The 27,437-nt window shown below is 43.8% G+C and overlaps 1 protein-coding gene across 4 annotated transcripts in view; it reads right to left on the bottom strand.

Moving 5' to 3' along the window:
• The window catches only part of CRYL1 (crystallin lambda 1), a 113,532-nt gene that overhangs the window by 26,182 nt on the left and 59,913 nt on the right, over nt 1-27,437 (bottom strand). For 3 of the 4 annotated variants that reach the window (XM_003913646.4, XM_017951112.3, XM_017951110.3), the window contains exon 4: nt 5,941-6,102. The exons of the other annotated variant lie outside the window; for it this stretch is intronic. In XM_003913646.4, coding sequence (XP_003913695.1) covers nt 5,941-6,102 — 162 coding nt within the window. The remainder of the gene's footprint in view (nt 1-5,940; nt 6,103-27,437) is intronic. 4 annotated transcript variants of the gene reach the window in all.

The following is a 27,437-nucleotide window of genomic DNA, read 5'->3' as shown; positions in this document are numbered from 1 at the left end:
ACAGAAGAGGGAAGGAGCAATAAGGACCATCCTGGGCACCCGCTCTGCCCTCTCAGGAATCAGGAAAAGATGGCTCCTGTTTCCAAATAGACAGATGGTAAATCGATGTCTCGGTTAAACACCTGTCACTTACTGAATTCTTATAGAAATACTTAACCTCTGACCTTTTGAAAAATCAAGATTAGAAGAACTGGAAGTGTGTCTTTCTCAGATGAATTTTGCTTTATTTTATATAAAGCAGGCATGCTGGGGCTGGGGTCTTTCAAACATTGTAAGCCTCACTGGTAGCAAAAACAGACGGAGACAAGGAGTTAGAAAGCATTTCTATTTAAAACTCACCAGTTCCCTCCTCTCAGTCTTCTCTGCAGTTTTTCCTGCTCACACTTTCCCTGAGTGATGGTGACCCCCAGTCTGCCACAGTGGCCCACCTGTGCCCACTCCCTGGTGTCACCACCAAGACTCGAGGACACAGAACACACCTGCGGGTGTCACACAGATCCCAGCCTCACCCTGGAGCCGGATGCCTTCCCTTGGGCACATCCCAGCACAGACTTGTCTCATGCGGGTTACCCCCACGGTCCCCCACCCTGGGAGGTTCCTGATCTCAGTGAGCATGTGTCATATCCCCACACCCAAGTCAGTGCCAGAAGAAGTGTCCCTGGCCCCTGCCTTTCCCTAGCCCCTCTCACTTTCCACTGAGAGGCGAGGCCAGCTGAACTTCCTGGGTCAAGTGTGAACTTGGGGAACTTTTCTGTCTTACAAAAGGATTGTAAAACGCACCAATCAGGAACTTTCCTGTCTTACAAGAGGATTGTAAAACGCACCAATCTGGGCTCCGTAAAATGCACCAGTCAGCAGGATTCTAAAAGTAGCCAATCGCCGGGAGGACTGAAAAAGGGCACTCTGATAGGACAGAAACGGAACATGGGCGGGGCCAATTAGGCAATAAAAGCTGATCACCACCCCGCCCCACCCTGGGGCTCAAGTCCAGTGTCTTTCCTTGCTGCGGAAGCTTTGTCCTTTTGTTTTTCACAATAAACCTTGCTACCGCTTACTCTTTGGGTCCGTGCTATCTTTAAAAGCTGTAACACTCAACACCAACGTCTGCTGTTCATGAAGTCAGCAAGACCACAACCCACCAAGACCAGGAACCCACCGGCAAGAACCAATTCCGGACACACCATCAGCTACTGAAGTCCTGTTACTTCTCTTCATTCTTCTCTCAGAAAAACCATTGCCACCGCCACCCTCAGCTCAGGGCCCGCGTTTCCAAATAGATTCTGCACTCCCTTCATGGGACTCCTGCTGGGGTCTCAGCCCCTCTATCTCATCTTCCCAGAGCAATCCGTGTTGTGGCAGGAGCCTATCCAATCCACAACAGCAGCAAACAGAACGGCTGGGTGCAGGGGCTGGGGTGGGGTGGTGGGAAGTTAGGGTTTCATGGGTAGGGGATGCAGTCTTATAAGACGAGAAAGTTCCATGGATCCTTGGTCGTGGTGGTTTAACTAAGGAGAATGTCCTTAATGCCTCCGAACTGCACACTTAGAAATGGCTAAGACGGTAGATTGTTAGGTGTATTTTACCACAGTTACAAACTTTAAAAGTAAAAAACAGGACTTTGCTCATGACTTCTCCAGCGAAACATCTTGCAGGGCTCCCCAGCACCCACGATAACAAGGCACGCGGCTGAGTAGGATGCAGAGGCCAGAGACTGGGCCCCACCCAGCCCCCCGAAACAGACTTCCATCCACACCGACTTCCATCCACACCTGCGTGTCCACCTGCCAAAGTCGCCGCAAAAGGACCTTGGGGTCTCCTGGCTGGGACACAGTCTCCCTAACCTCAGCCCTCGGCCTCTGACCCAAGAGGTCAATCTTGTCCATCAGGTCAGGTGCCCTTTGAATTGACCACCGCAGCGGGGAGGGGAGGAGACCAGCGAGGAGAGGAGGCAGCTTCCCCCGCCCCCAACCTTCCGTGTGGGAATGTGCGCGGTGGACTGAGAAACGCCCCCGAAAGGGTTAGACAGATACCACGGCAGCGCCGCGCAGGCCGCGGAGCACAAGGAGCGCATTCTTCCCCGCCGCGCGGGGCCGTGTGACCGCGCCGACAGCGCCGCCGCCCGCAGACTCCCTTCCCCCCCGCGCCGGGACCAACCAAAACGGCGAGGACCCCAGGGCCGACAGCGCCCTCGCGGGAGGCCGCCGCGCTGCAGACTTGGCAGCCCTCGGCGTTCCGTGCTCCGTGGACAGCCCATCCCCTCCGCCGCGCGCTCGCAGGGAGGCTCCAAGGCAGCTCCGAGCGGCCGCAGGGGCGCGCACATGTGCAGAGGGACGCACAGCACGGGCGCTTGGCAGACAGCAAGCCCTATGGGGTCCAATATTTACCACCAACACCAGGGCAGATGGCTTCAGTGTCAGGCGTGAGGTGAGTCCGAAAAGGCCAAGCCCGGGCTGGGGCGGGGGACGGGGGACGGGGCTAACTGGTGGCCTCTCCCCCCACGCCCACCGCACGCCCCAGTCTGCCAGCCGCGGCCCCTTTCCCAGGCTGACCCGTCCATACAGCACAGTACTTGGTGGGCTCGAAGCCCCCACTAGCCCCGTCGGACCATCGTCTTCCCAGACTGAACGAAGGAGGAGAAAAACCGAGGGAGCCTCTTTGTAAAGTGTGGCTAAACTATCAGTAGAAAACTGCCACTCTGTCAGTGCTCACTAGAGCTCAGTAAGGCCTGAGACTGCGATGCAACGTGCACACCGTTGTCACCGACAGGCCCCAGCCGGCACATCCTCCTCCCCCAGCCCCTCCACGTGGGAATTCTGGAGTCACTGCCACGAGGAGTCGAGGAAACAACACAAAAGACACAGGAGAAGAAAATGTGCAGGACACAGCCGGCCTGCGCGAACAGCCCTCTTCCTGGGCCTGCAGTGTGGCCATCAGCAGCTCCAGTCCTGGAAGCACACCCCAAAACCCAGCCCCAACTCCTGCGCTGGGAGTACGTGCAGCCTGGCCAGCGCCTTTCCCAATCCACTGACCGGAAGTCTGGCCCCGCCCCAGGGAACACGTGGCCGTGGCCGTGCCACGAGGGCTGCAGGCTTCGCTGTATGGGTGGAGGCAGAAGCAACCTTTCCAATTCGCTGAATATCCACTTTTGTCACGCCATGAACAAGCCTCCCTTTTCTTCATCCTATTTTCGGCCCAGGCAAAAATCACTAATGATTGAAACAAAGGGCCGCAAGCAGGCACTGGGGGTTGCAGGGTGGGCTCCTGGCTGGCCACGAGGGGGGGGGCTTCGTGGAAACAGGGGTTCCTCAGAGATCACAAATAGGTCTTGATTTTGTAGGGACTGCCTGTCCAGTCCCCTAGAGGTCCCGTGGGGTGAGCAAGAGGTGGGGCCGGGCGGGGTGCCTTTCTCCTGTAATTCCATCACTTTGGGAGGCTGAGACAGGAGGCTTGCTTGAGGCCAGAAGTTCAAGGCTGCAGTGAGCTATGATGGCACCACTGCTCTCCAGCCTGGGCGACAGAGCCACAGAAAAAGAAAAAAAAGAGAGAGAGAGAGAGGTGGGCAGCTGGAACATAGAGGAAAGAAAGGGAAAAGTCCAAAGATGGCTAATTTGGGTTATTTGATTTGCTTTAATTAACATGGGTTTTGTTTAAAAAGAATTTGTAACAATAAGGAAGATATTTTTAAATTATTATTATTATTCTGAGACGGAATCTCGCTCTGTCGCCCAGGCTGGAGTGCAGTGGCGCGATCTCGGCTCACTGCAAGCTCTGCCTCCCAGGTTCACGCCATTCTCCTGCCTCAGCCTCCCGAGTAGCTGGGACCACAGGCGCCGCCACCACGCCCGGCTAATTTTTTGTATTTTTAGTAGAGACGGGGTTTCACCGTGTTAGCCAGGATGGTCTTGATCTCCTGACTTCGTGATCCACCTGCCTCAGCCTCCCAAAGGGGAAGAATAATTTTTAAAATAAGGTCTGGACTTTATGCTGTTTCATTAAATAAGTGAGCAATAGTGGGATGGAACAAGAGTAGGAAGGAGGGAGAGAAGTGTCATTATTCAACAGTTACCAACTCCTGCTGGTCAAGGGACTGGGTTGGGTGTGAGGGAGAAGAGAGTGACTCAAGTGTCCTCTCACCCATCTGGCAATTTAAAATTAAAGAGACACAGTAAAGGTCTCGTCAAAGAACTCAGGAGGTATTTTCTGAACAACTTTATTTAGATTAGTTTTGTTTTGAACTAACTTAGAAGCAAGAACATGGGTTAGAAATTAGGAGGCTGACCCCTTCCACTGAAGCAATCAAGCAGCAACCTAGAAAGTGCTGAGGCCTCCAGGAGCCCTTTCTGCAGATGTGTGTATGTCACCAAAGCAAAGGCATGGCAGGCTTCTCAGGACTCGCTTTCAATTAGGGTCCCTCGTAATGCTAATCTCACTCATATTTGAGTGGTAACCAAATGTGACGGGTTCTCTTCTATTTTTATGCATCTCAGCCTCCTTATTTTATAACCATTCCTCATTCTTTCCATCGAATCTCCCAGGACCATGCAGCTATGTAAATAGTGTTCCAAGTTGCTGCTCTTCTTAGCACACAAAACCTGGTGGGCATCTACAGATCTGGTAGGCGATTACCTCCACACTCGAAATGGCTCTTGCTCAGAAAGGAATTGCCCCGCGCTTGATCCTAGGCGCTGGTCACTCATGCTCAGAATACTGCCTTGCTCCTCTCTCTGACCCATCTTCATCCCAGGAAGGACCTTCATGTTACCCTCCCCAAGCAGCACTTCCACGACATCACACTGATGCTCTGGACCCAAGCTGTCTGTCCCAGCTCTTCAGAGTAACCCTCACGATTCTCCAGACCCAACCATTACTGAGCCCTCCAGTGTTCTCCCATGGCACCAAGGCATGTGTGCTCATGCCACCAGGCTGGCCTCCCACAGCTCTGCGCACCGAGAGGGTCCTTGGCCCAAGGTCTTTGCTTATGCTCTTCCCCAGGCTCCGACCCTCTCATCCCTTCATCAGCCCAACCAGTTCCTAGCCAGGCTGGGCCCTCTGAGTTGCTTCTCCCTGATCCGAACCTCTGACAACCTGGTGATGCTAAGGGTGTGGTCACTATTTTGTACTATTATAGTTATCACAGCTTGAGCTAAGTCACCTTTCCCGTTCGAACAGGCATCCTGGTTCTCCAAGGTCACACTGAGCTCACAGCTGGGGCTCAAATGTCGTTCACTGAATCTCCTCTCCCATTCCCCTTTCCTCACTTCAGTACGTTAACTGCTAAAAGATTCCTTGAGTGCTTGCATGCCAATTTGAAACTTACTGTCCAAGGCACCTCATAATGTACTCCTGGCAAATAAGCTTGCACAGTTAATTACAGTGAGTGGGTAGAAGGGAACCACAAGGGGAAAAAAAGTCCTTAAAGTCAGACCTGCCGTCAGAATCTCAGGAGCAGGACCCACAATCTGCATTTTAACAAAATGGATCCTACTCTGAATTGTGTTGAGTAAACTACACAGTGCAAGTGACATATCTATAGAATCCTACACTATGTATATGTTTTTGATGCAGCACTTTTACATTGATAGTAGAATTATTTATTAGTCGGCCTCCTCAGCTACACAGTTACTTGGGGGTGAAAGTCTCAAAGCATTGTTCACTCTATTCCGTTGCACGTTAGGTACACAGATATAAATCCAAGGAATTTTGGGATAAAATTCTTTTTTAAAATACTGGTATTGTGCAACTCTGTAAATACAATAAGAACCATTGAACTGCACAATTTGAATTGGCAAACTGTGTTTAAGTGAATTATATCTTAATAAAGCAGTTTAAAAGACAAATGGATTACTCACAAGTTATTGGCCCCCTGCCCCACAAAATAAAAATAAAAATTAAAAAAAACAGAATGAGATACAATCAATCCTCCAGATTTACAATACTCACAGGATGAGCCACGATGCATTGCTTTACATGGACCAAGCCAGCAAACAGCTTGGAAGGCATGAGACAAGAAGTGGAACTGCTTAAGATCACTCGATCATCCACGATGGAATCTAACTGAGCAAAAATCTTCTTCTTCAGTTCTAGGTCTTCTGGAACACACTCCTGAAAAGGACACGTTGAAATGACTATTCATGACCACTCGACTCAGTCAGGCCCCAAGCAAAGCATTTCATGTTTGTTTCATTCCTCAAATGAACCACTTTGAAAATGATGAGGTTCAGGACATGTTATCCCAAAATATGGCAACTTGGCATTTGAGAAAACAGCTGAAGCAGGGAGGTCCCTCTGACCTTCTGCTCTCTCCTCCCCTAAAGCAGGCTGTAAAAGAATTTTCTGCCCTTCCCTTGAAGCAGGTCATAAGACCCTCATACCAGAGGTACCCTCCCTACACCCAGAGAAAAACAATCTCCTTGTCTCTGAAGACACAGGGACACAGGGGAGAATCTGAACAAACAGGCCTTGCCAACTTCCCTCTAGTTTAATGCCAGCTAGATCATACCCCTTTGTCCTATCATACCTCGGAAAGACTGTCCATTCTTTATCAAACCTAAGCATAAAAATACAGAGGTTTCCCTGTGTCTTGGGGTCTACACTTCCTTATGAAGGCTGCTGTGTCCTGTAAAACTTACAATAAATACATCTGTATGTTTCTCTCTTGTTTATCTATCTTTTGTTATAGGGTCCTCAGCCATGAACCTTTCCATAGGAGAAGAAAAGATTTTACTTGTTCTGCCTTACAAAATCCACCAGCAAGATTTAAGGACAAGAAAACGCTGCTGGAAAATATGATAAATCTTGATAACTCTGGCAAGTGGGTGATGAATATATGGGAGTTTGTTGTACTTTCTAATTTTGAATAGCCTGGAAATTCTCATAATAAAAAAGCCTGCCAACGATATGGGGGTGGATTCTACAAACCAAACACACAACAGCACCCCAGGCAAACTGCTAAAAACATCAGTAGTTATCATCAACATTTATTTTCCCTATCTGCTTTGACCATCAGATCAACAGATCTTCAAGGAAGAATCTCATCTTCATGAAATGAACAAACATGTTACATCCACAATTCCCAAAAGGCTTCTTGAGAATCCATTTCTAATTGGAGATCCTTTTGAAAAAGATCTCCATTTCCAAAAATCCAAAACTACGTTAATCGGGGTAGGGGAGTGGGATAAAGATGCAGATTTGGATTAAATACTGCAGGTAACAACCACTCTGAAATTCTAATTACAAAGCGAGAGCGAGAGTGAGACGACACCTTCACACACTCAGCACTGGCCCACAGGCGAGGCGTGTTCCCTGCCACGTGAGGATGAAGAGGACACCGCCCTGCTGTGGATGGAAGCAGACCAGGGGGAAGATGCAAGAGCTGCTCTGACACTGTGGAAATACTAGAGCTGTCCTTCTCCTCCTGACATCTGCACCTCTGGGATCACACCAGGGGTCACTCCTAACCAAGGTCCCTGCTCACCTAGGGGCAACAGGTGCTGCAGGGGAGGAGGTAGGGCCTCCCAACAGGCCCCAGTGACTTCAGGAGAATGACTCTCAGTGTGGTGCAATAACCATCCCATCAGAATCAACTGCGTGGCTTGTTTAAAATGCAAATTCTTGGGCTCCCATCCCGGACCTACTGAATCAGGGTCTCTGGGGGTGGGTTCCAGGCATCTGCAGTTCTAACAAGCATCCCTGATGATTCCTGTTCCCACTAAAGTTTGGGAACCACTCTTCTGAGGTGTCCATCCCAAGTGTCAGTCCTTAATGCTCTCGGTGCAGTGTGCCACGAAATGCATCCTCAAGGGTTTCCTCTCCATCCCAACTACTCAGCGATAAACAAGGTGCCCTGATGGGAAATGGGAAGGTTATTAGCACTGCAGCCATCTCATGGTCTCTAACCACCTGATCAATTTCACTAAAATGTTAAATTTACATATCATATTAGGTCATGAATACAGTATAAACACTAGCAGATAACAAGAATTGTGCAGATGTGAAATTCAATCCTGAAGTACTACTAGAAATTGTATCAGAATCACCCTTCAAAAATAAATGTTTTCAAGTTTAATTGAATAATGCTAATAGTTAATAATATCTAACATATTGAAATCAGCTGTGTGGATAGTGTGACATGAATTTTGCATCTATATTATCTACAAGATTTTTAAAGTTTTATTGTAAGGGTAGGGAGCCCATATTGGATTTTTTTATACTTTTTAAAAATATAATCAAACCATGTGAATCTTTTTAAAGAAACAAAAGGTCGCATAAGCACCACATCTCAAAGACGGAAAAAAAAATCAGTCATTTAAGAACTGTAAAGCCCATTGTGTTAACTCCCCTTATCAAAGGGGGAAAAAGAGCTACAGTAGCTGGCTCATTGTATTGAGTCATTCCTGGATCAGTTAAGTCTGCAAGTTGGGTTAAGTTTAAATGGAGCCTTGTAGCAAAGCCAGAGACGAAGAATGATGCAGATCCTGTGTAAGCTAATAAAAGAGTCTCCATGAATAGCCTTATTGTAAGCCTGTCATGCAGATTCTCCCCCGAAATTCTATGCCTTTCTTCAGATCATTTGATTATCAAAGAGGCAAGAAAACCTGAACCAGAGGAAACTCAAATCTGTTCCAATTATGTAAGAGTTTTTAATGGCACATTTGCTTGAAGTTTTGTTGCTGTAGTTGTTGCTGTTTTTAAGAGTGACCCAATTGTGTTGGATGTGCTGGGCTGGGGTTATAAGGATGCTGTCCGTGTCATGGCTGAGTTTATTTCCTTGCTATTATTCATTCAGATACCCCTGGTCTGAGAAAGGGAGTCTGACAAATTTATCAGGACCTTCCTCACTTGCAGTTGGTTACAAAGGTCAGAGAAGCTGCCATCATTCTCTTTGCCCTAAAGGGACTGGGAGGACAGGCAGGGAAGAATGTCAGTGAGACGGCCGAGAAGGTACCTGCACTCCCTCTGCAAACCAGAGAGATGCGCCCCTTGCACTCTCAACTCTGTCTTTCACGGGGCTCTTTCTAGAGACAGGCACCAAACGTGAAGCACTAGCAAAAATTCTACCACTACTAAAGGTAATCAGCTTGATTTTGCTTAATTAAAGGTTGACAGCATCTTTCAAAGCACTGACTTTTGTTTGTTTGGGTTTTGTTGGTTTTGAGGCAGGGGAGGGAGACACAACTCATGACAAATATATTCTCATGCACAACCACCATCAGCATGCCCAGATTTTGACAAATAAAACTCTGGGGAGAGGTAAAGCACAACGCAACTTCCCAGTTCTCACAACTGTTCTGTCAAAAGGATCACCCGCTTCCTTAGACTGATCACTGGCTCAGGCAGTATGAGCAGCTGACAGGTGAGGCAGAGTTTAGACACTGTATGTGGCATTTTCCTGCCTTTCTTGAAGGGAAAACAACGACATGATGCTATTCCAGGCATTACTTTTAATGCTCTCTAACTTGTATTTTTAAAGTAAATCAATTATAAGCTTCAGTGTTTCATGGTTAGTAAAAGTTACCTGTGTGGTGAATTCAACTCATTAGGGCCCTGATGTGGAAAACTGGCACAGCCCCAGCAAGTCTGCTACCTGGACCATTCCTAGGGAAAGGGCGTGCTGGGTAAGTACTCACTTCTGAAGTTTATCCACTTGCTTATGCAACGTACATTTTCCAAAACATAGATTTTCATGATGAAAAAAAATTCTGTCAAGTTTGTTGTTGTTGTTTTTAAATCCATCCAGGCATTTTACTATTTTTATTTTTATTTTTTGAGGTTGAGTCTTACTCTGTTGCTCAGGCTGGAGTGCAATGGCATGATCTCGGCTCACTGCAACCTCCATCTCCTAGGTCAAAAGATTCTCCTGCCTCAGCCTCCCAAGCAGCTGGGACTACAGGCCCGCACCACCACACCCGGCTAATTTTTGTATTTTTAGTAGAGACGGGGCTTCATCATGCTGGCCAGGTTGTTCTCGAACTCCTGACCTCAGATGATCTGCCCACCTCAACCTCCCAAAGTGCTGGGATTACAGGTGTGAGCCACCACGCCCGGCCAATCCAGGCATTTTAAATAGGCATCCTGTTGCTAGAAAATCTGTATTTGCTAGTGGAAAATATCTGGAAGCTTCAATGTGCTTTACAGAAAGAAAAAGCAAATTAGAAGACTTCAGTACTTAGGGTACTTTACATGCAAAGAAGATCTATTGGATAATTTTAAGAGGAAGAGACATGGTAAGAAAGGAAATATGAATTAGAATCCTACTGCAATCATAGCAGAAGGAAATCCACTCTCGGGCTGAAGATGGAGGCGTTCTACATTAGAAACTCTGTTAGCACTAGTTACATCTCTGGCTTAAATCTGCCTAATTAACACCCCAGTTTCTCTTCATCATTTCTCCCAGGAGCACAATCTTTAAAATCTGTCAGATTAATAGACTGCTACGACAACACTTTTTAAGAGGTGGATACCATAATTATTTATTTAAAAAAAAAAAGAAGAATCTTTTTGCTCTAGAATAAATAATGCGTTAAGTAAAAGGGGAAAGAGCACATCACATTACAGGCAAGTAACTCACTGTGTTCTAACCAGGAGCTCGTTTTTTTTTCCTTAAAAATCAAAATAAAGGGCTTATTTTTTAATTAAAAAAAAAAAAGCATATTACAAATCATGAACAGTTCTGCCATAATTGAGAAGGAATTATACCCGATCAAGACAGACCTTTCCAGAATAAAAGTCAGTGTAGACTGAGTTTAAGAATGTGACTTCCTGGGGCTTAGGCGTTCCCGTTACAAGGATTATTGTTGTTTGCTTTAAAGAGCAGTCCTTTCTCCAGGTGACCGCAGAGGACCCAGAGGTGGCCACCGTGGCACAGGCATCGGTTGCTGTCCTGATCATGCGTCTGTCCCATCCCCATTCCAGTGGTGTTTTTGTACCATTTGTGAAATCACTTACTTAGAATTGTGTTAAAATGCTTGACATGAAAAAATACAACTGAAAATATTCCATTTAATCCTGCAATTATATAGTTTTACTGCATTTCTAGTATTTCTCATAAGGAAGAAGTGAGAGTTTTGATTACAAATGTTTCTGGGGACGGAGTCTCGCTCTATCACCCAGGCTGGAGTACAGTGGTGCGATCTCGGCTTACTGCAACCCCCGCCTCTTGGGTTCAAGCGATTCTCCTGACTCAGCCTCCAGAGTAGCTGGGATTACAGGTGCGCACCACCATGCCCAACTAGTTTTTTGTATTTTTAGTAGAGACAGGGTTTCAGCATGTTGGCCAGGCTGGTCTCGAACTCCTGACCTCAGGTGATCCATGCCCACCTCAGCCTCCCAAAGTGCTGGAATTACAGGAGTGAGCCTGTAATAAATCCCTTTGTTATTTTTAACAAAGTGCTGGGAATAGCACAAAACATAAAAGTGGAGACTCTTTAAGTAAAGAGTGAGTTTTAAAGAAGAATGGAAAACAAAAAGTTATGTGAAGGACATTAGTAACTCACGGTAGCATTTTCATTTTTGAAAATTCAGGTTTATTTCCAAGATCCAGGTAGTGGGGAACCCAGAGATACGAGGCTTACACTTGGCACCACTTTTACCTGTGAGGCAGCTGTTTATTTCAAAAGCACAGACAAAATGGCTAAAATGACAGAGTTTTTAACATATTCAGAGTGCCGGGAGAAATGTTGACATTCAGGGCCTGGTAACTGACCCAGGCTTCCAGTTGGAACCCTCAAGGGCTATATCCCTTGAGCATCCCTTATACAAGGAATAATAGTAACAAAAAACAGACCAGTCTTCACAAGGACTGAAATTTAGTCTCAATTTATCTCAATCCACAGTTAAGTTAGGGAGACATGCTCCTAGCCTACCTGCCTTCTAGTGAAGCTTCTCTGGAGCATGATAACATCAGCCAGAGCCCTAGTTTTTCATAAGCAAGGCCTCATACTCAAACAGACAGACAATATTAGGGAAGACATGAATGAAAACCAAGAGAGAAAACAGGCTTTGGAAACAGACCCACAGGGCATTCGGATAACCATGGTATCAGACATAAATTGTGAAATAACTATAATTAAGATGTTTAAAAAACTAAAAGGATATTAAGCAATTTCAGCATAAAGTAAAACTATAACAAAAATCAAATGAAAATTCAACAACTAAATAATAAAAATTAGCCGGCTCATCATGAGAGAATCAAGGAATTTCCTGGCATGGTTATTGGGTTTAACAACGGACAGATGTGTGGATATTATTAACTAGCCCAGTTGGTTCTGTCTTCAAGCTGGCTTCCTACAGATCTGTACCTAACCAAGAATACTGCTTAAGTGAATGCAATGGTGAAACACACATAACTATACACTAAGCTGCTTTAAAGCTAACCATAGTATACAAGATGAGAACGGGCACTACTTTACTTATTTTAAAACCCAAAATAGTTTTCAGTAGATTTTTAAAATTCTCTATTATTTATTTATTTATTTTGTAACACAGTCCTGCCCTGTCACCCAGGTTGGAGTGCAGTGGCACAACACTGGCTCACAGCAACCTCCATCTCCCAGGTTCAAATGATTATCCTGCCTCAGCCTCCCGAGTAGCTAGCATTATACGCCTGTGCCACCATGCCTGGCTAATTTTTGTATTTTTAGTAGAGACGGGTTTTTGCCATGTTGGCCAGGCTGGTGTCAAACTCCTGACCTCAGGTGATCCACCTGCCTTGGTCTCCCAAAGTGCTGAGACTATAAGCATGAGCCACCGTGCCCAGCTAAAAAGTATCTAGTGGACTAGTTTGAATGACATACATAGCTGGGTGAAATAAGGAAAAGGCCCCCACTGATTGCTACCCTGACAGTCCTTGCATGCTTTTGAAGAGGGATTATTCTTTGTTGAGGGACTGAGCCTTCCCCATTGAGCAGAATGGGAGAACTAGCCAGACCAGAGAATCAGCTGATGACCAATAGGGTGACAAAGGCTGGTGTCAGCTCATTCTCACACCTGGGCTCTCCATTCTTAAAATAGGACTTATCTCCCTTTTAATTTAAGACCTGTGACTCACCTCTAGAAGTTTTCTTGTTTTTTAAATCAAGAAGGACTGCAATTTTGTTAATCTCGAGGCTCTAATTATGCTTGCTGGTAGAGCGTGTATTCTTATTAACGACTTAGCAAGATGATTTTTTGCATTGACTAGAGCCTTTAATTTGGGGATAGTGCTTCAGAGACACTTCAAAATCTTCATTGTGGCTACTAAGTACTGAAAAAGAAAACAGCCCTTCATTTGTGGTGAAACCATTTTATAATCTAGTTGGAATATTTTTTTACAATTATTTAAGTTTATACATATGCCGGAAAGATTTAACCAGCAGCTGAAATGTTCTAGTCCATGCTGCAACGGCTTTTGGAGCTGTGAACAGATTAACAGAATTACTCCTGGCACAGGGCAGCTGACAGGCAATCCTACCAGTAGATGATGAGGCTCACTGACTTCCCAATCCACTTAGGACTACTATCATAGATTTCTTAAAGTTCAGATGTCCACAGGAAAAATCTAAGGGAAATAATCAGGACCAACAGAGTTTCTTTGTGACATCGAGAGCAACCTAACATCTGATTCATTCAATATATGATACAAATACAGTTTAATTCACTGAAGTGACTGGAGACAATAGCACACAAACTCCCATTATTGAAAACTCATAGCATTTGGGGAAAGAGAACAGAAATAAAAATCTTTATCCCTGGGGGAGAGGCAGGAAAAGGTACTGCTCACCCTCACCCCTACCCCAGGGAGAGCCAGGGGCACTGAGTAGGTCTGACCCCCAAGTTCCAGGGACACAGTGCCTCCTACTACTAAATCAGAGCCCTTCCACCACTCCCCCTCCCTAGGCTGACACATATTAAGTAAAAAGTAACAGAATAATACTTCTGAACACGGAAAAGAGATCCTCTGTGAGGGAAGTGCAGAGGGAAAACTGAAAGCAAAAGGTGGAGCAGATATTAAGGAGGAAAAAAACCCCACAAAACCCTCTGGCCAACCAGTCCTCATCTTAAACACAAGGCATTACTAGAGGAACTTGAAACCTCTAATGCACTAAGGATAACCATAACAACTGCAAACCTAACACCTTGCTCAGTTCCCACTAAATTAACTCAAATGCCCACAAGGAAAGCAGAGCAGAAGAAAATGCTTGCCAATTCACAGACATAAAAACCGTTTGCCTCAGTGTCTACTCTCCTCTTCCGGTATCTGACTTTCAAAAACGAAAAATCATGAGGTATACACAAAAGCAAGAGAAAAACAACACGCACCCGAGAGAGTGATCTTTAGATGTGACTCCGATATTGGAAAAATCTGACAGCAAATTTAAAATAGCTATGACTAATATCTAATGACAACTCTAGACAACATGCAAGATCATACGGGTAGTTTCAACAGAGAATCAAAGAGAATGCTAAAACTGAAAAACAAAGTAACAGAGATGAAGAATGTCTTTGACTGGTTCATCAGTAGACTAACACAGCTGAGGAAAGAATCTTTGAACTTAAAGGTTAGTCAATGGAAATCAGACAAAATGAAAAAGAGCAAGGAGACTGAGAATAATAAACAGAGCATCTAAGACTTCCAGTGAAAGTATCAAATAATCTAACATGTGTGTAATTGGGACCTCAGAAGTAAAAGAAACGAGGAATTGGACAGAAAAAAATTAAAAGAAATGATAGCTAAGAATATTCCAAAACTAATGAGAGTAACCAAATTCCATATCCAAGAAGGTCAGAGAACACAAAGCAGAATATACACCTCTCCCTTCCAAAACGTTTCCACGTACCTAGGTATACCATATTCAAATTGCTGAAAACAGAAGACAAAGAGCAATACTGAAAGCAGTAAGAGGAAAAAGTCACATTATATACATAAAAACAAAGGTGACGTTTAATACAGACTTTTTGTTAGAGATAATGCAAGACAGAAGACAATGCAATGACATTTTTTTTTTTTTTTTGAGACTGAGTCTCACTCTGCCGCCCAGGCTGGGGTGCAGTGGCGCGATCTCAGCTCACTGCAAGCTCCGCCTCCCGGGTTCACGCCATTCTCCTGCCTCAGCCTCCCGAGTAGCTGGGACTACAGGCGCCCGCCACCTCGCCCGGCTAGTTTTTTGTAATTTTTAGTAGAGACGGGGTTTCACCGTGTTAGCCAGGATGGTCTCGATCTCCTGACCTCGTGATCCGCCCGTCTCGGCCTCCCAAAGTGCTGGGATTATAGGCTTGAGCCACCGCGCCCGGCCTGCAATGACATTTTTTAAGTGCTGAAAGAAAAAAAAGTATCAACCTAGAATTCTATACCCAGTAAAAATGTATTTCAAAAATGGAGAAATTAAAATTATTCTGAGAGAAACAACTTATGGAATTCATTTTCAGCAGACCTAATCAATCTACAACAATTTTTAAAAGAAAGTCTTCGGGTAGAAGAAAACGTGATATCAGACAGAAAATTGGATCCACACAAAGAAATAAAGAATATGCTGGGCGTGGTAGCTCACGCCTGTAATCCTACCACTTTGGGAGGCCAAGGCGGGCAGATCACCTGAGGTCAGGGGTTCGAGACCAACCTGGCCAACATGGTGAAACCTTGTCTCTACTAAAAATACAAAAATTAGCCAGGCATGGTGGCGCATTCCTGTAATCCCAGCTACCTGGGAGGCTGAGGCAGGAGAATCACTCGAACCCAGGAGGCAGAGACTGCAGTGAGCCAAGATTGAGCCACTGCGCTCCAGCTTGGGTAACAGAGTGAGACTCACACTATAAATGAAATAATTGAAGGTAAAATAAATGTTTTCCTGTTTTCAGTTGCTCTAAAACATACCAAAATACTCAAAGCAAAAAGAGCAGCAATTCATTGTAAATGCACATGTAAAAGTAAATGGACAACAATGGCACAAAGAATGTGAAGCAGTCTAATATTAAAAGGTGGCCTCTGATTAACTAAAGATGTATACTTTAAATCCTATGGTTATTACTAAAATTTTTTAAAGGACGTATAAATAATGAATCAATAGTGAAGATAAAATAGAACCATAAAAACGTTCCTTTAACACAAAAGCAGGAAAAAGAAACAAAGAGCAGATGGAACAAACAGAAAACAGCTGCTATGTTTTTAGCCACCTGTATGAATAATCACATTACATGGAAATGATTTAAACATATCAAATAGAAGACAGATCGGAATTTCTAGCCAGAGCAATCAGGCAAGAGAAAAGAATAAAAGGCATCCAAATAGAAAAAGAAGAAATCGAATTTATTCACTGATGCTATTCTTCTATACCTAGAAAACCCTAAAGACTCCATCAAAAGGCTCCTGAAATTGATAAATGACTTTAATAAAGTTTCAAGATACAAAACCAATGTACAAAAATCAGCAGCATTTTTATACACCAATAATGTTCAAGCTGAGAGCCGAATCAAGGACAAAATCCCATTTACAATAGCCACCAAAAACCTAAAATATCTAGGAATACTTCTAACCAAGGAGGTGAAAGATCTCTATAAGGAGAACTAAAAACACTGCCACAAGAAATCACAGTAGCACAAAAAAAATGAAAAAGTATTCCATGCTCACAGATTGGAAGAATTAATATTGTTAACATGGCCATACAGCCCACAACAATCTACAGATTCAGTGCTATCCCTATCAAGCTATCAACATCATTTTTCAGAGAACTCGAAAAAACTGTTCTAAAATTCATATGGAACCAAAAACGAGCCTGAATAAGCAAAGCAATCCTAAGCAAAAAGAACAAAGCTGAAGGCATCATATTATCCGACTTCAAATTATACTATAAGGCTACAGTAACCAAACAGCATGATATTGGAACAAAAACAGACACATAGATCAATTGAACAGAATAAAGAACCCAGAAATAAAGCTTCAGACCTACAACCACTGGATCATCAACAAAGTCAACAAAAATAAGCAATGAAGAAAGGACTCCTTGTTCAATAAATGGTGCTGGGATAGCTGACTAGCCATATGCAGAAGAACGGAACTAAACACCTACCTTTCACCATATATGAAAATTAACTCAAGATAGACTAAGGATTTAAATGTAAGACCTCAAACTATGAGAATCCTAGAAAAAAACAAAACAAAACTAGGAAACACCATTCTGAACACTAGCCTTTGGAAAGAATTTATGACTAAGTCCTCAAAAGCAATTGCAATAGAAACAAAACCTGACAAGTGGGACCTAATTAAACTAAAGAGCTTCTGCATAGTAAAAGAAACTATCAACAGAGTAAAAAGACAACCTATGGATTGGGAGAAAATATTCAAATTATTCATTCAACAAAGTTCTAACATTCAGAATCTATAAGGAACTTAAACAGTTGAACAAGCAACAAACAAACAAAAAAACAGGAAAAATGAGCAAAAGACATGAATAGATACTTCTCGAAAGACATACAAGCAGCCAACAAACATGAAAAAATGCTCACATCACTAATGATCAGAGAAACGCAAATCAAAACCACAGTGAGATACCATCTCACACCAGTCGAAGTGGCTATTACTCAAGTTGAAAAACAACAGATGCTGGCAAGGCTGCAGAGAAAAGGGAATGCTTACACACTGTTGGTAGGAAAGTAAATCAGTTCAGCCACTGTGGAAAGCGGTCTGCAGATTTCTCAAAGAACTTAAAACAGAGCTACCATTTGACCCAGCAATCCCATTACGGGGTATCCAAAAGAAAACAAAGTGTTCTACCAGAAAGACACATGCACTTGCACATTCATCACAGTATTATTCATAATTGTAAAGACATGGAATCAACTTAGCTACCTTTCAACACTGGACTGGATAAAGAAAATGTGGTACTTATAGCCCATGGAGGACTATGCAGCTATTAAAAAAAAAAAAAAAAAAGAGAAGAAAATCATGTCATTTACAGAAACCTGGCTGCAGCTGGAGGCCACTATCCCAGGAGAATTAACGCAGGAACAGAAAACCAAATACCACATGTCCTCACTTATAAGTGGGAGCTAAACATTGGGTACTCATGGACATAAAGATGGCAACCACAGATACCATGGACTACTAGAAGGAGAAGGGAGAGGGAGACGGTTGAAAAACAATTAGCTACTATGCTTACTACCTGGGTGACAGGATCAAAGAAAAAGTAAAAAAGAGGCAGACCGTCAGACCGAATTGAAAAAAAGAAAAGCAAACCCAACCCAACTCTAAGCTATCTAGAAAAAAAAAAAAATCTACTTTAAATATATGGACTTAGATAGGTCAAAAGTAAAAGAATGGAAAAATATTCCTTGCAAACACTAAAGAAACCTGCAGTTGCTATATTAATACCTGAAAAAGTAGACCTAAGAAACAAGAAATGCTATCAGAGAAAAAGAAGGGCATTACAATAACACTAAACGGGTCAATTTTCCAAGAAGATACAACTCTACGTGTTTATGCACCTAACAACAGAGCTACAAAATACATGAAGTTGAGGTTGCAGAAGATGAATAAGCAAAGTACAGAGGATTTTTAGGGCTGTGAAAATATTGTGTATGATACTATATTGATGGATACATGTCAATATACATTTGTCAAAACCTATAGGATGCATAATACCAAGAGTGAACTCTAATATAAACTATGGACTTTGGGTGATTAATATGTGCCAATGTAGGTTCATCAATTGTAACAGATGTGCCATTCTGGTGGGGGTTGCTGATAATGGGGGAGGCTATACATGTGTAGGGGCAGAGGCTTTATGGGAAATCTCTGTCCCTTCCTCTTAATTTTCCTGTGGAATTAAAGCTGCTCTAAAAAAAAGCATTATATTAGATTTAACATATTTTGGATATTAAATACTAATTTCTAAAATGTTTAAATTTAGATGAATTTTAAAATTAGTTTTTCCTAATTTCATAATGTAAAAACAGAATTGAAAGGAGAAATAGACAAATCCACAATTATTGCTGGAGACCTCAATAACTTTCTTTCTCAGAACAAGATTTAAAAACCAATAAGATTATAGCAGAGCTGAATAACATTATCAACCAACTTGATCTACTTGACATTTAGAGACCTCTCCACCCAAGAGTAGAATGCCTGCCTTTTCCAAGTGCACATGTAATATTCACCAAGATAGATTATAGTCTGGCCATGAAACAAACCTTAAAAGAATAGAAATCAAACAAAGTATGTTCTCTGGCCATAACAGAATTAAAGTGGAAATCTATGAGAAAAGGATATCTAGGAAATCCCCAAATATTTGGAAATTAATCAAGACACTTCCAAATAATCTACAGTCAAGGTGAAATTCTCATGGGAAATTAGAATATTTCGAAATATTTTGAAAATGAAAACATAATATATCAAATCATTAGATTCAACTAAAGCAATGCTGAGAGGAAAATGTATAGCATTACATGTTTACATTAATAAAGAAGAATATCTCAAATTGTTAATCCAAGCCTCTATCTTAAGAAACTGAAAAAAGCAAATTAAATACCAAGAAAGGAGAAAGAAAATAATAAAAATAAAAGGAGAAATCAATGAAATTGAAAAGAGAAAAACAACAGAAACCAATCAATGAAATCAAATCTGGTTTCTCAGGGAAAAAACAATAACACTGACAAACTTCAAAGCAGACTGACCAATAAACAGAGAGAAGACACAAACTGCCAATATGAGGAATGAAAGAGGGGACGTCACTGCTAGTCCGATAGTCATTAAAAGAATAATAAAGCAATATTATGAATAATTATTTATGCCAACAAATCCTACAACTTAGAACAAATGGACTAATTACTTGAAAGACACAAACTACCAAAACTCACTTAAAAAATAATAGAAAACCTCATTAGTCTATTTCTAGGAAAGTAATTAAATTTGTAGTTTAAAATCTGTCAACACAGAAAACTCCAGGCCCAGAGTTTGTCACATTCAGCCAAACATTTAAAGAACTACTCCCAATCTTTACAGTCTCTTTCAGAAAATGAAGAAACATTTCCCAACTCATTCTACAAAGCCAGAATCACCCTAATATCAAAATATTAGACAAAGACATTACATGCAAAAAAAAATATTTCTTCTGAACACATATGCAAAAAAATCTCAACAAAAAAGAATAGTACATTATGACCAACTAGAGTTTATCCCAGGAATGCAAGACTAGTTCAACTTTTTAAAATCAGTATCATTCATGATATAAACAGATTTAAGAGGAAAAATTATGCGATCATCCCAACAGATGTAAAAAAATAATTTCACAAAATTCAACCTCCCTTCATGTTTTTATTTTATTTATTTATTTATTTTTTTGAGATGGAGTCTCACTCTGTCACCCAGGCTGGAGTGCAGTGGTCGGATCTCAGCTCATTGCAAGCTCTGCCTCCTGGGTTCACGCCATTCTCCTGCCTCAGCCTCCCGAGTAGCTGGGACTACAGGTGCCCGCCACCACGCCTGGCTAATTTTTTTTTTTTTTTTTTGTAGAGATGGGATTTCACCGTGTCAGCCAGGATGGTCTCGATCTCCTGACCTCGTGATCCACCCGCCTCAGCCTCTCAAAGTGCTGGGATTACAGGCATGAGCCACTGCGCCCGGCCCATTCATGGTATTTTTTAGAACTCTCAGCAATCTAGGCATAGATGGGAATTCCTTTAACACGATGAAAGATAGCTATTATTCCTATGCTAACATCACACTTAATGGTGAAAAACTCAAGGCTTTCCTACTTAACACTGGGGATAAGGCAAGCTGTCTCGCTGTGTTGCCCGGGCTGGACAGATTCTATTCTGGAATAGAATTTTATTCCACATCATATTGATGTCCTAGCCAGTGCAATAAGGCAAAAGAAAGATATAAAAAGCATATAGATTGCAAATGAAACTGTCTCTATTCACATAAGACATAAATGCCTACATAGAAAATCCCAAAGAATCTATGAAGAAGTCCAAGAACTAGTGAGCTCAGCAAGATTGCAGGATACAGGTCAATATAAAAAAAAATGTATTTCTACACAGTAGCAATTAATAATTGAAATTTTTAAAATGTTAAATACCATTCACAATAGCACACATACACTAGAATTACTTAGGCATAAATCTAACAAAATGCCTTAAGTATGCAGAAAACTATGAAATGCTGATGAAATCAGTCAAAGGAGACCTAGGTAAAGTAGAGAGCTATACCATAATCATGAACTGGAAAACTCAATATAGTTAACACGTCAGTTCTCCTCAACTTGATCTGCTGATTCATCGAAATCCCAATAGAAATCCCAGAAGTTTCTTTTGTAGATATCAGCAAACTGATTCTAAGATATGGAAGGCAAAGGAATCAGAATAGCCAAAACCATTTTGTAAAATGAAGTTGGATGACACACTATCTAATTTCAAGACTTAATATAAAGCTACAATAATTAAGAGAGAATAATATTGGCACATACTGTTACATTGACACATGGATCGATATTATAGAAAGAGAGCCCAGAGACAGATCCAGACAAATCTAATCAGCTGATTTCTTTTTTTTTTTTTTTTTTTTCTTTTTTTTTTTGTTGAGACAGAGTCTCGCTTTGTCGCCCAGACTGGAGTGCAGTGGCCGGATCTCAGCTCACTGCAAGCTCCGCCTCCCGGGTTCACGCCATTCTCCTGCCTCAGCCTCCCGAGTAGCTGGGACTACAGACGCCCGCCACCTCGCCCGTCTAGGTTTTTGTATTCTTTAGTAGAGACGGGGTTTCACCGTGTTAGCCAGGATGGTCTCGATCTCCTGACCTTGTGATCCGCCCGTCTCGGCCTCCCAAAGTGCTGGGATTACAGGCTTGAGCCACCGCGCCCGGCTAATCAGCTGATTTCTTACAAAGGTAAAAAGACAAGTTAATGGGGAAGAGACAGGGTTCAACAAATGGTGCTGGACAACTGGAGTTTCACATGCAAAGAAATGTAACTTAGTATATACCGTATATTTTATATGACATTAATTCAAGTGGATCATAGCCATACACGTACAATTTTAAACTATAAATGTTCTAAAATAAAACAGAGAATCTGTGAGGCCTTGGGTTAGGCAAAACATTTTAAGAAATAACACAAGGGCCAGATGCAGTGGCTCACACCTGTAATCCCAGAACTTTGAGAGGCGGAGGCAGGCAGATCACCTGAAGTCAGGAGTTTGAGATGAGCCTGGGCAACGTGGCAAAACCCTGTCTCTACTAGAAATACAAAAATTAGCTGGGGTGGTGGCACACGCCTGTAATTCCAGCTACTCAGGAGGCTGAGGCACCAGAATCTCACTTCAACCTGGGAAGTGGAGGCTGCAGTGAGCCAAGATTCCACCACTGCATGCCAGCCTGGGTGACAGTAAGACTGTCTCAAAAAAAAGAAAAGAAAAGAAATAATACAAATATCAGGTACCTGGTGCATGCCTATGTCCCAGCTACTAGAGAGGCAGGAGGATTGCTTGAGCCCAGGAGTTCCAGACTGCAGTAAGCTATAATCTGTACTCAGGCCTGGGCGAGACCACGATTCTTAAAACGTTCACAGACACCCCCCCCACACACACACCAGAATGCCCTTCTTAGCAACCCCAGCCCTCCCTTCTCTTCTTAGCCAGCTATGCTCCTGTTACATGACCTGCCTACCCCTCACTCTTCACGGCCTTTCTGCACCCTCCTGGGTGACCCAGTGCAGGGAGACTCTGGGAGAGAGCGGATACGGAGGAAGAAACTCTGAGCAGCAGAGGGAAGTCAGATGAAAAGGGACCAGCACCAGTCATCAGTACTTTGCCACTCAGCTGCACACCCACACTTCTTTGCCCTGCTTTGTGACAGCAGGAGCCTGGTGGGATGAAGGGGCTTCCCTTCCTCTCTTCCTGGGCTCTTCCAGTGCAGACTGCCAGCAGGATATGAGTTCACTGGCAGCCCAGCTCAAGGATTCCAGCTTCCAGTCCCAGCTTATCCACCTCAGTCCAGCCTCTGTGGACCAGCTCTGGCCCAGGACAGCCTCGAGAACAGGAAGGCATCCTCCATCTACTGGACCACAGCCTCAGCCCTAGGCGGTGACCCCTCCAAGTCCCATATTTCCTTGGTATTCTCTCTCAGCCTTAGGGTGTTCTTTAGTGTTCTGTTTAGAATATTAAAGTTAGAAGTTAATCCCTGATTACCAGTGAATAATTTTTCATATTAAATTTGCCCTTTTCCAATTAATGGTGTGGTTTCTGTCTCCTGGCATGACCTCCACCAATACAGGAAACAGGTGTACTCACCAAACTCACTGGCTACAAATAATCCTGGCCACACCCTAATAATTAATGAGACTTCAATATTATCCTGAATGTTCATTCTAAATCTCTTTATTTATTTATTTATTTATTTATTTATTTTGAGACAGAGTCTCACTCTGTCGCCCAGGCTGGAGTACAGTGGTGCGATCTCGGCTCACTGCAAGCTCTGCCTCCTGGGTTCCTGCCGTTCTCTTGCCTCAGTCTCCCAAGTAGCTGGGACCACAGGCGCCTGCCACCACGCCCGGCTATTTTTTTGTATTTTTAGTAGAGATGGGGTTTCACCATGTTAGCCAGGATGGTCTCGATCTCCTGACCTCATGATCCGCCGGCCTCAGCCTCCCAAAGCGCTGGGATTACAGGCGGGAGCCACTGCGCCCAGCCGGCAGCCGCTCTTTTCTAAGAGTTCAGTAATTTGCTGATTTATTGAAGAGTGACATACGTACGAAAGAATGTATACAGTAAGTGTGCAGCGGGGTGGGTTTTCACACAAAGGGCACATGTAGGCAGCAGAGAACCCGTCCCAGCGGCCGTCTCCACTGGGCCTCACCGTGGGGATCTTCCCTTCCCACCACCACTAGGGTAGCCGCCGTCTCCACTTCCACAGCCAGCTGTTCTATTTTTTATTTCTCTAGATGCTACTGAGGTTTATCATTCATCTTTTCACAGACACACTGACTCTCTGGTTTTCCTCTTCCTGAAATGCCAGTTCCTATATTTTGCCCATTTTTCTATTGGGGCATTTGTCTTTTTTTTTACTGAGTTATATTTTTTAATACGATGCAGACACTGCAAACATTATATTGTGTAATATGATGCAGACACTGCAAACATTTTTCTTGGTCTGCTGCTTATCTTCTGATTCTGTAAATAGTACCCTCCTGCCCCACAGAGGTTCACTGTTTACAAACCCAGCATTTGTTCATGGTTTTTGTACCTCACTTTGTGAGGCCCTCCTACTTCCATGTTTGGGGACCTATGCTATCTTCCAGAACATTTTAGTATTTCTTAAATGTTTATTTAATCCATCTTGTGTTTACTTTTTTCATGCCTACTTTTACATGTAGTATGAAGTAAAATTTATCAATCTTTATTAAAAAGACCTGGCAGCTCCAGATACCAATCTTTCCTTAGGCCGCAGGCTCTGGAGCTGGGGTGAAGGCTGGCACCACAAACCAAGCAGCCACGGCCTCGCCTCCAGCCGCTCAGAACCAAGCGGAGAAACGGCCAGACACACAAAGCCACGACACAGCACGACTCACCCCATCTCAGGATCGTGGAAACAGCTCAGGGGTGGGAGAAAGCCTGACTGATTCTGGTGCGAGTGGGGCAGGTGGCACTAAGGCCTCACAGAAAGAAACACTCGTGGCCGGGCGCGGTGGCTCACGCCTGTAATCCCAGCACTTTGGGAGGCCCGAGGCCCGGATCCGCGAGGTCAGGGAATCAAAGACCATCCTGGCTAACACAGTGAAACCGTCTCTGCTAAAAATACAAAAAATTAGCTGGGTGTGGTGGCGCCTGTGGAGTCCCAGCTACTCGGGGAGGAGGCTGAGGCAGGAGAATGGTGAGACCGGGAGGCAGAGCTTGCAGTGAGCGAGGTCAGCCACTCACTGCAGCCTGGGCCACAGAGTGAGACTCCGTCTGCAAAAAAGGAAACACTCTTGACTCTGGGTGTCTAAGGGAACAGGTGTCTCTGAGAAGAGGAAAGCAGTACCCAGAGCTGCGGAGGGGTGCCAAACCATCTTCCCAAGCACAGGGAGTGCTTCTGGGCTCAGAGGGGCTCAGCGTTGTGGGAGGAGGGGTGGGAGGAGGGAGAAGCGGGGAGGGTGGCCTGGGGGAAGGGGAGGGTGGGAGGGCGGTCTGGAGGAGAACTCAAATCAGGCGTCTCGTCAGGCAGCTCGTCCTCATCCGGAAAAAGACAATCAGAAAAACAAATCGGCGAGATCAAATCGAACTCAGGCAGATCAAAAGCAACAAATCCGGAAACAATAAATCAGATCGAAATCAGGCATCAGAATCTCGAAAATCAGGCGTCCGTCAGAAGATCTCAAATCAGGCGATCGAAATAAAGGCTCATCAGATCAAAATAAATCAGGCAGACAAAAAATCCGGCATCCAGCGGCAAGATCAACGCTCGGCTCATCAGGCAAGACAAAAATAAAGATCGAAGCGAAAAACAAATCAGGCGAATCCGCCAAAAATAAGGCAAATCGGAAAGATCAAAATAGGCTCTTTCAAATCGGCAGACATCCATCAGGCAAACATCCAGAAAAGGTGCCAGGATGGCAGTACAGATGACTGTTAGGACACCCTTTCAGCACTCATACAATAAAAGCAATGACCAAATCTGTTGCCTGAAAACAGGAACAAGATAAACTATGACGGGTTTGAGCGTTACCCTAAAGGAAGCTCTGGAATCCAGCCAGGCCTCTTAGCGAGAGGATGGTATTTTAATTGACTTGCCAGTGTGAATATTTTCTTGGCGGCCCCCATTATCTAGGATGCCATTACCTACCAACACAAGCTATTTAGCAGCCTGCACTGAAAATCATAACTAAGTCGTTGTTTCACTCTTGGCCGTATTTCCAAGGACAGATCACAAGTTTCATCCATTCGACTTTGTTTAGGCCTGTGGCTGCTGCTTAAATCCAAAGCTCTCATGGAAAGGGCAGTTTACCCGGAGCCTTAAGGTTGGTACTTCAGCTTCGGGGGAGGGCTGCCGAGTTTGTTGTCTCCTAAAGCAGCAGGCACACGATGTAGGTTTTCCAACACCTGCAGGAACGGCACCGTCCCACGGCCCTAATGATTAGCCAAACGTGCCTAAATTGCACTTAAATGTAAAAAAGCGTATGTAAAACTGTTGGCATAAGAAACTCTAAAAGTCAACCATTATCATTACTAATATTTCTCAGCAATTCGAACAGTACCTGGTACGCAGCAAGCACTTTATGCCTTTTCATTGAACTCTCAGAGTAAGCTGTACTTACCTTGTACACCTTTTGTAAATGGAGAAATCTGTTTCACAAGCTCGTGTAACTAAGAAGGAAGGGCAGCAGAACCTGAAGCGGGGTCTGCCCACCTCCTGAGCCTCAGTGTGGATGCCTACCCGCCCGCTGCCACCCATGCAGGCAGCCCAGAGGAGACCTGCATGTCACACCTACCAGGCAACCTGCACCAAAGGCCTTTTAGAAAATAAACATGCTTGCTGGGCGCAGCGGCTCACGCCTGTAATTCCAGCACTTTGGGAGGCGGAGGCGATTGGATCACGAGGTCAGGAGATCGAGACCATCCTGGCTAACACGGTGAAACCCCGTCTCTACTGAAAATACAAAAAATTAGCCGGGCGTGGTGGCGGGTGCCTATAGTCCCAGCTACTCAGGAGGCTGAGGCAGGAGAATGGCGTGAACCCGGGAGGCGGAGCTTGCAGTGAGCCGAGATCGCGCCACTGCACTCCAGCCTGGGTAACAGAGCGAGACTCCCTCCAAAAAAAAAAAAGAAAATAAACATGCTTTTATCTCTACAAAAGTAACATATGCTCATTGTCAAAAATTTAGACAAACCTCAACCAAACTCCACCTCCAAGAGATAACCAGTATTGATGCTTGGGTTTTTTCCCAGTGTCTTACTTTGAAAAACACAGATCACTATACATGAAGGCTTGCAGTCTTACTCCAAGTAAGATTAAGACACATAGTGATTGATTTTTCTCAAGAAAAAAAATCTAAGACTCCTTCCCCTCTGGTATGTCGTTCTGAAGGAAGCCAACCAGCGTAACAGTCTCAATAACTTCTGTCTCATGAGCTTTTACCCCATCCTTCAACAGGCTGAAGAAATGTTATCATCCCCTTTCTGAACTAGGTGTTAAACTGACTTATTGGGGAGACTTCTCAAAGGCAAATGTGACCCATGTACTTTCTAAACTGAGAGCTTCTTCCTGGCTTTTTTAAACAAGGACAGGTAGCTAGCTCGGGGTCCCACACAAATCGAAACCATGACCTACCATTGCACATTCAACAGATTGGAAAAACTAAATAATCGGATGATACAAGCGTTGAAGAAGATCTGGAGAAATGAAAACTCAATACATTTGGAAATGTATAAAATGACACATTTTGGACAATATGGCATTATTCGAAGATGTAGTAGTACCGAAGATGCACAAATCCTGCAA

Source organism: Papio anubis, chromosome 15 (assembly GCF_008728515.1).
Source record: "Papio anubis isolate 15944 chromosome 15, Panubis1.0, whole genome shotgun sequence".
In the NCBI taxonomy this organism is placed as follows: Eukaryota; Metazoa; Chordata; class Mammalia; order Primates; family Cercopithecidae; genus Papio; species Papio anubis.
This window is presented reverse-complemented; position numbering and strand designations above follow the sequence as displayed.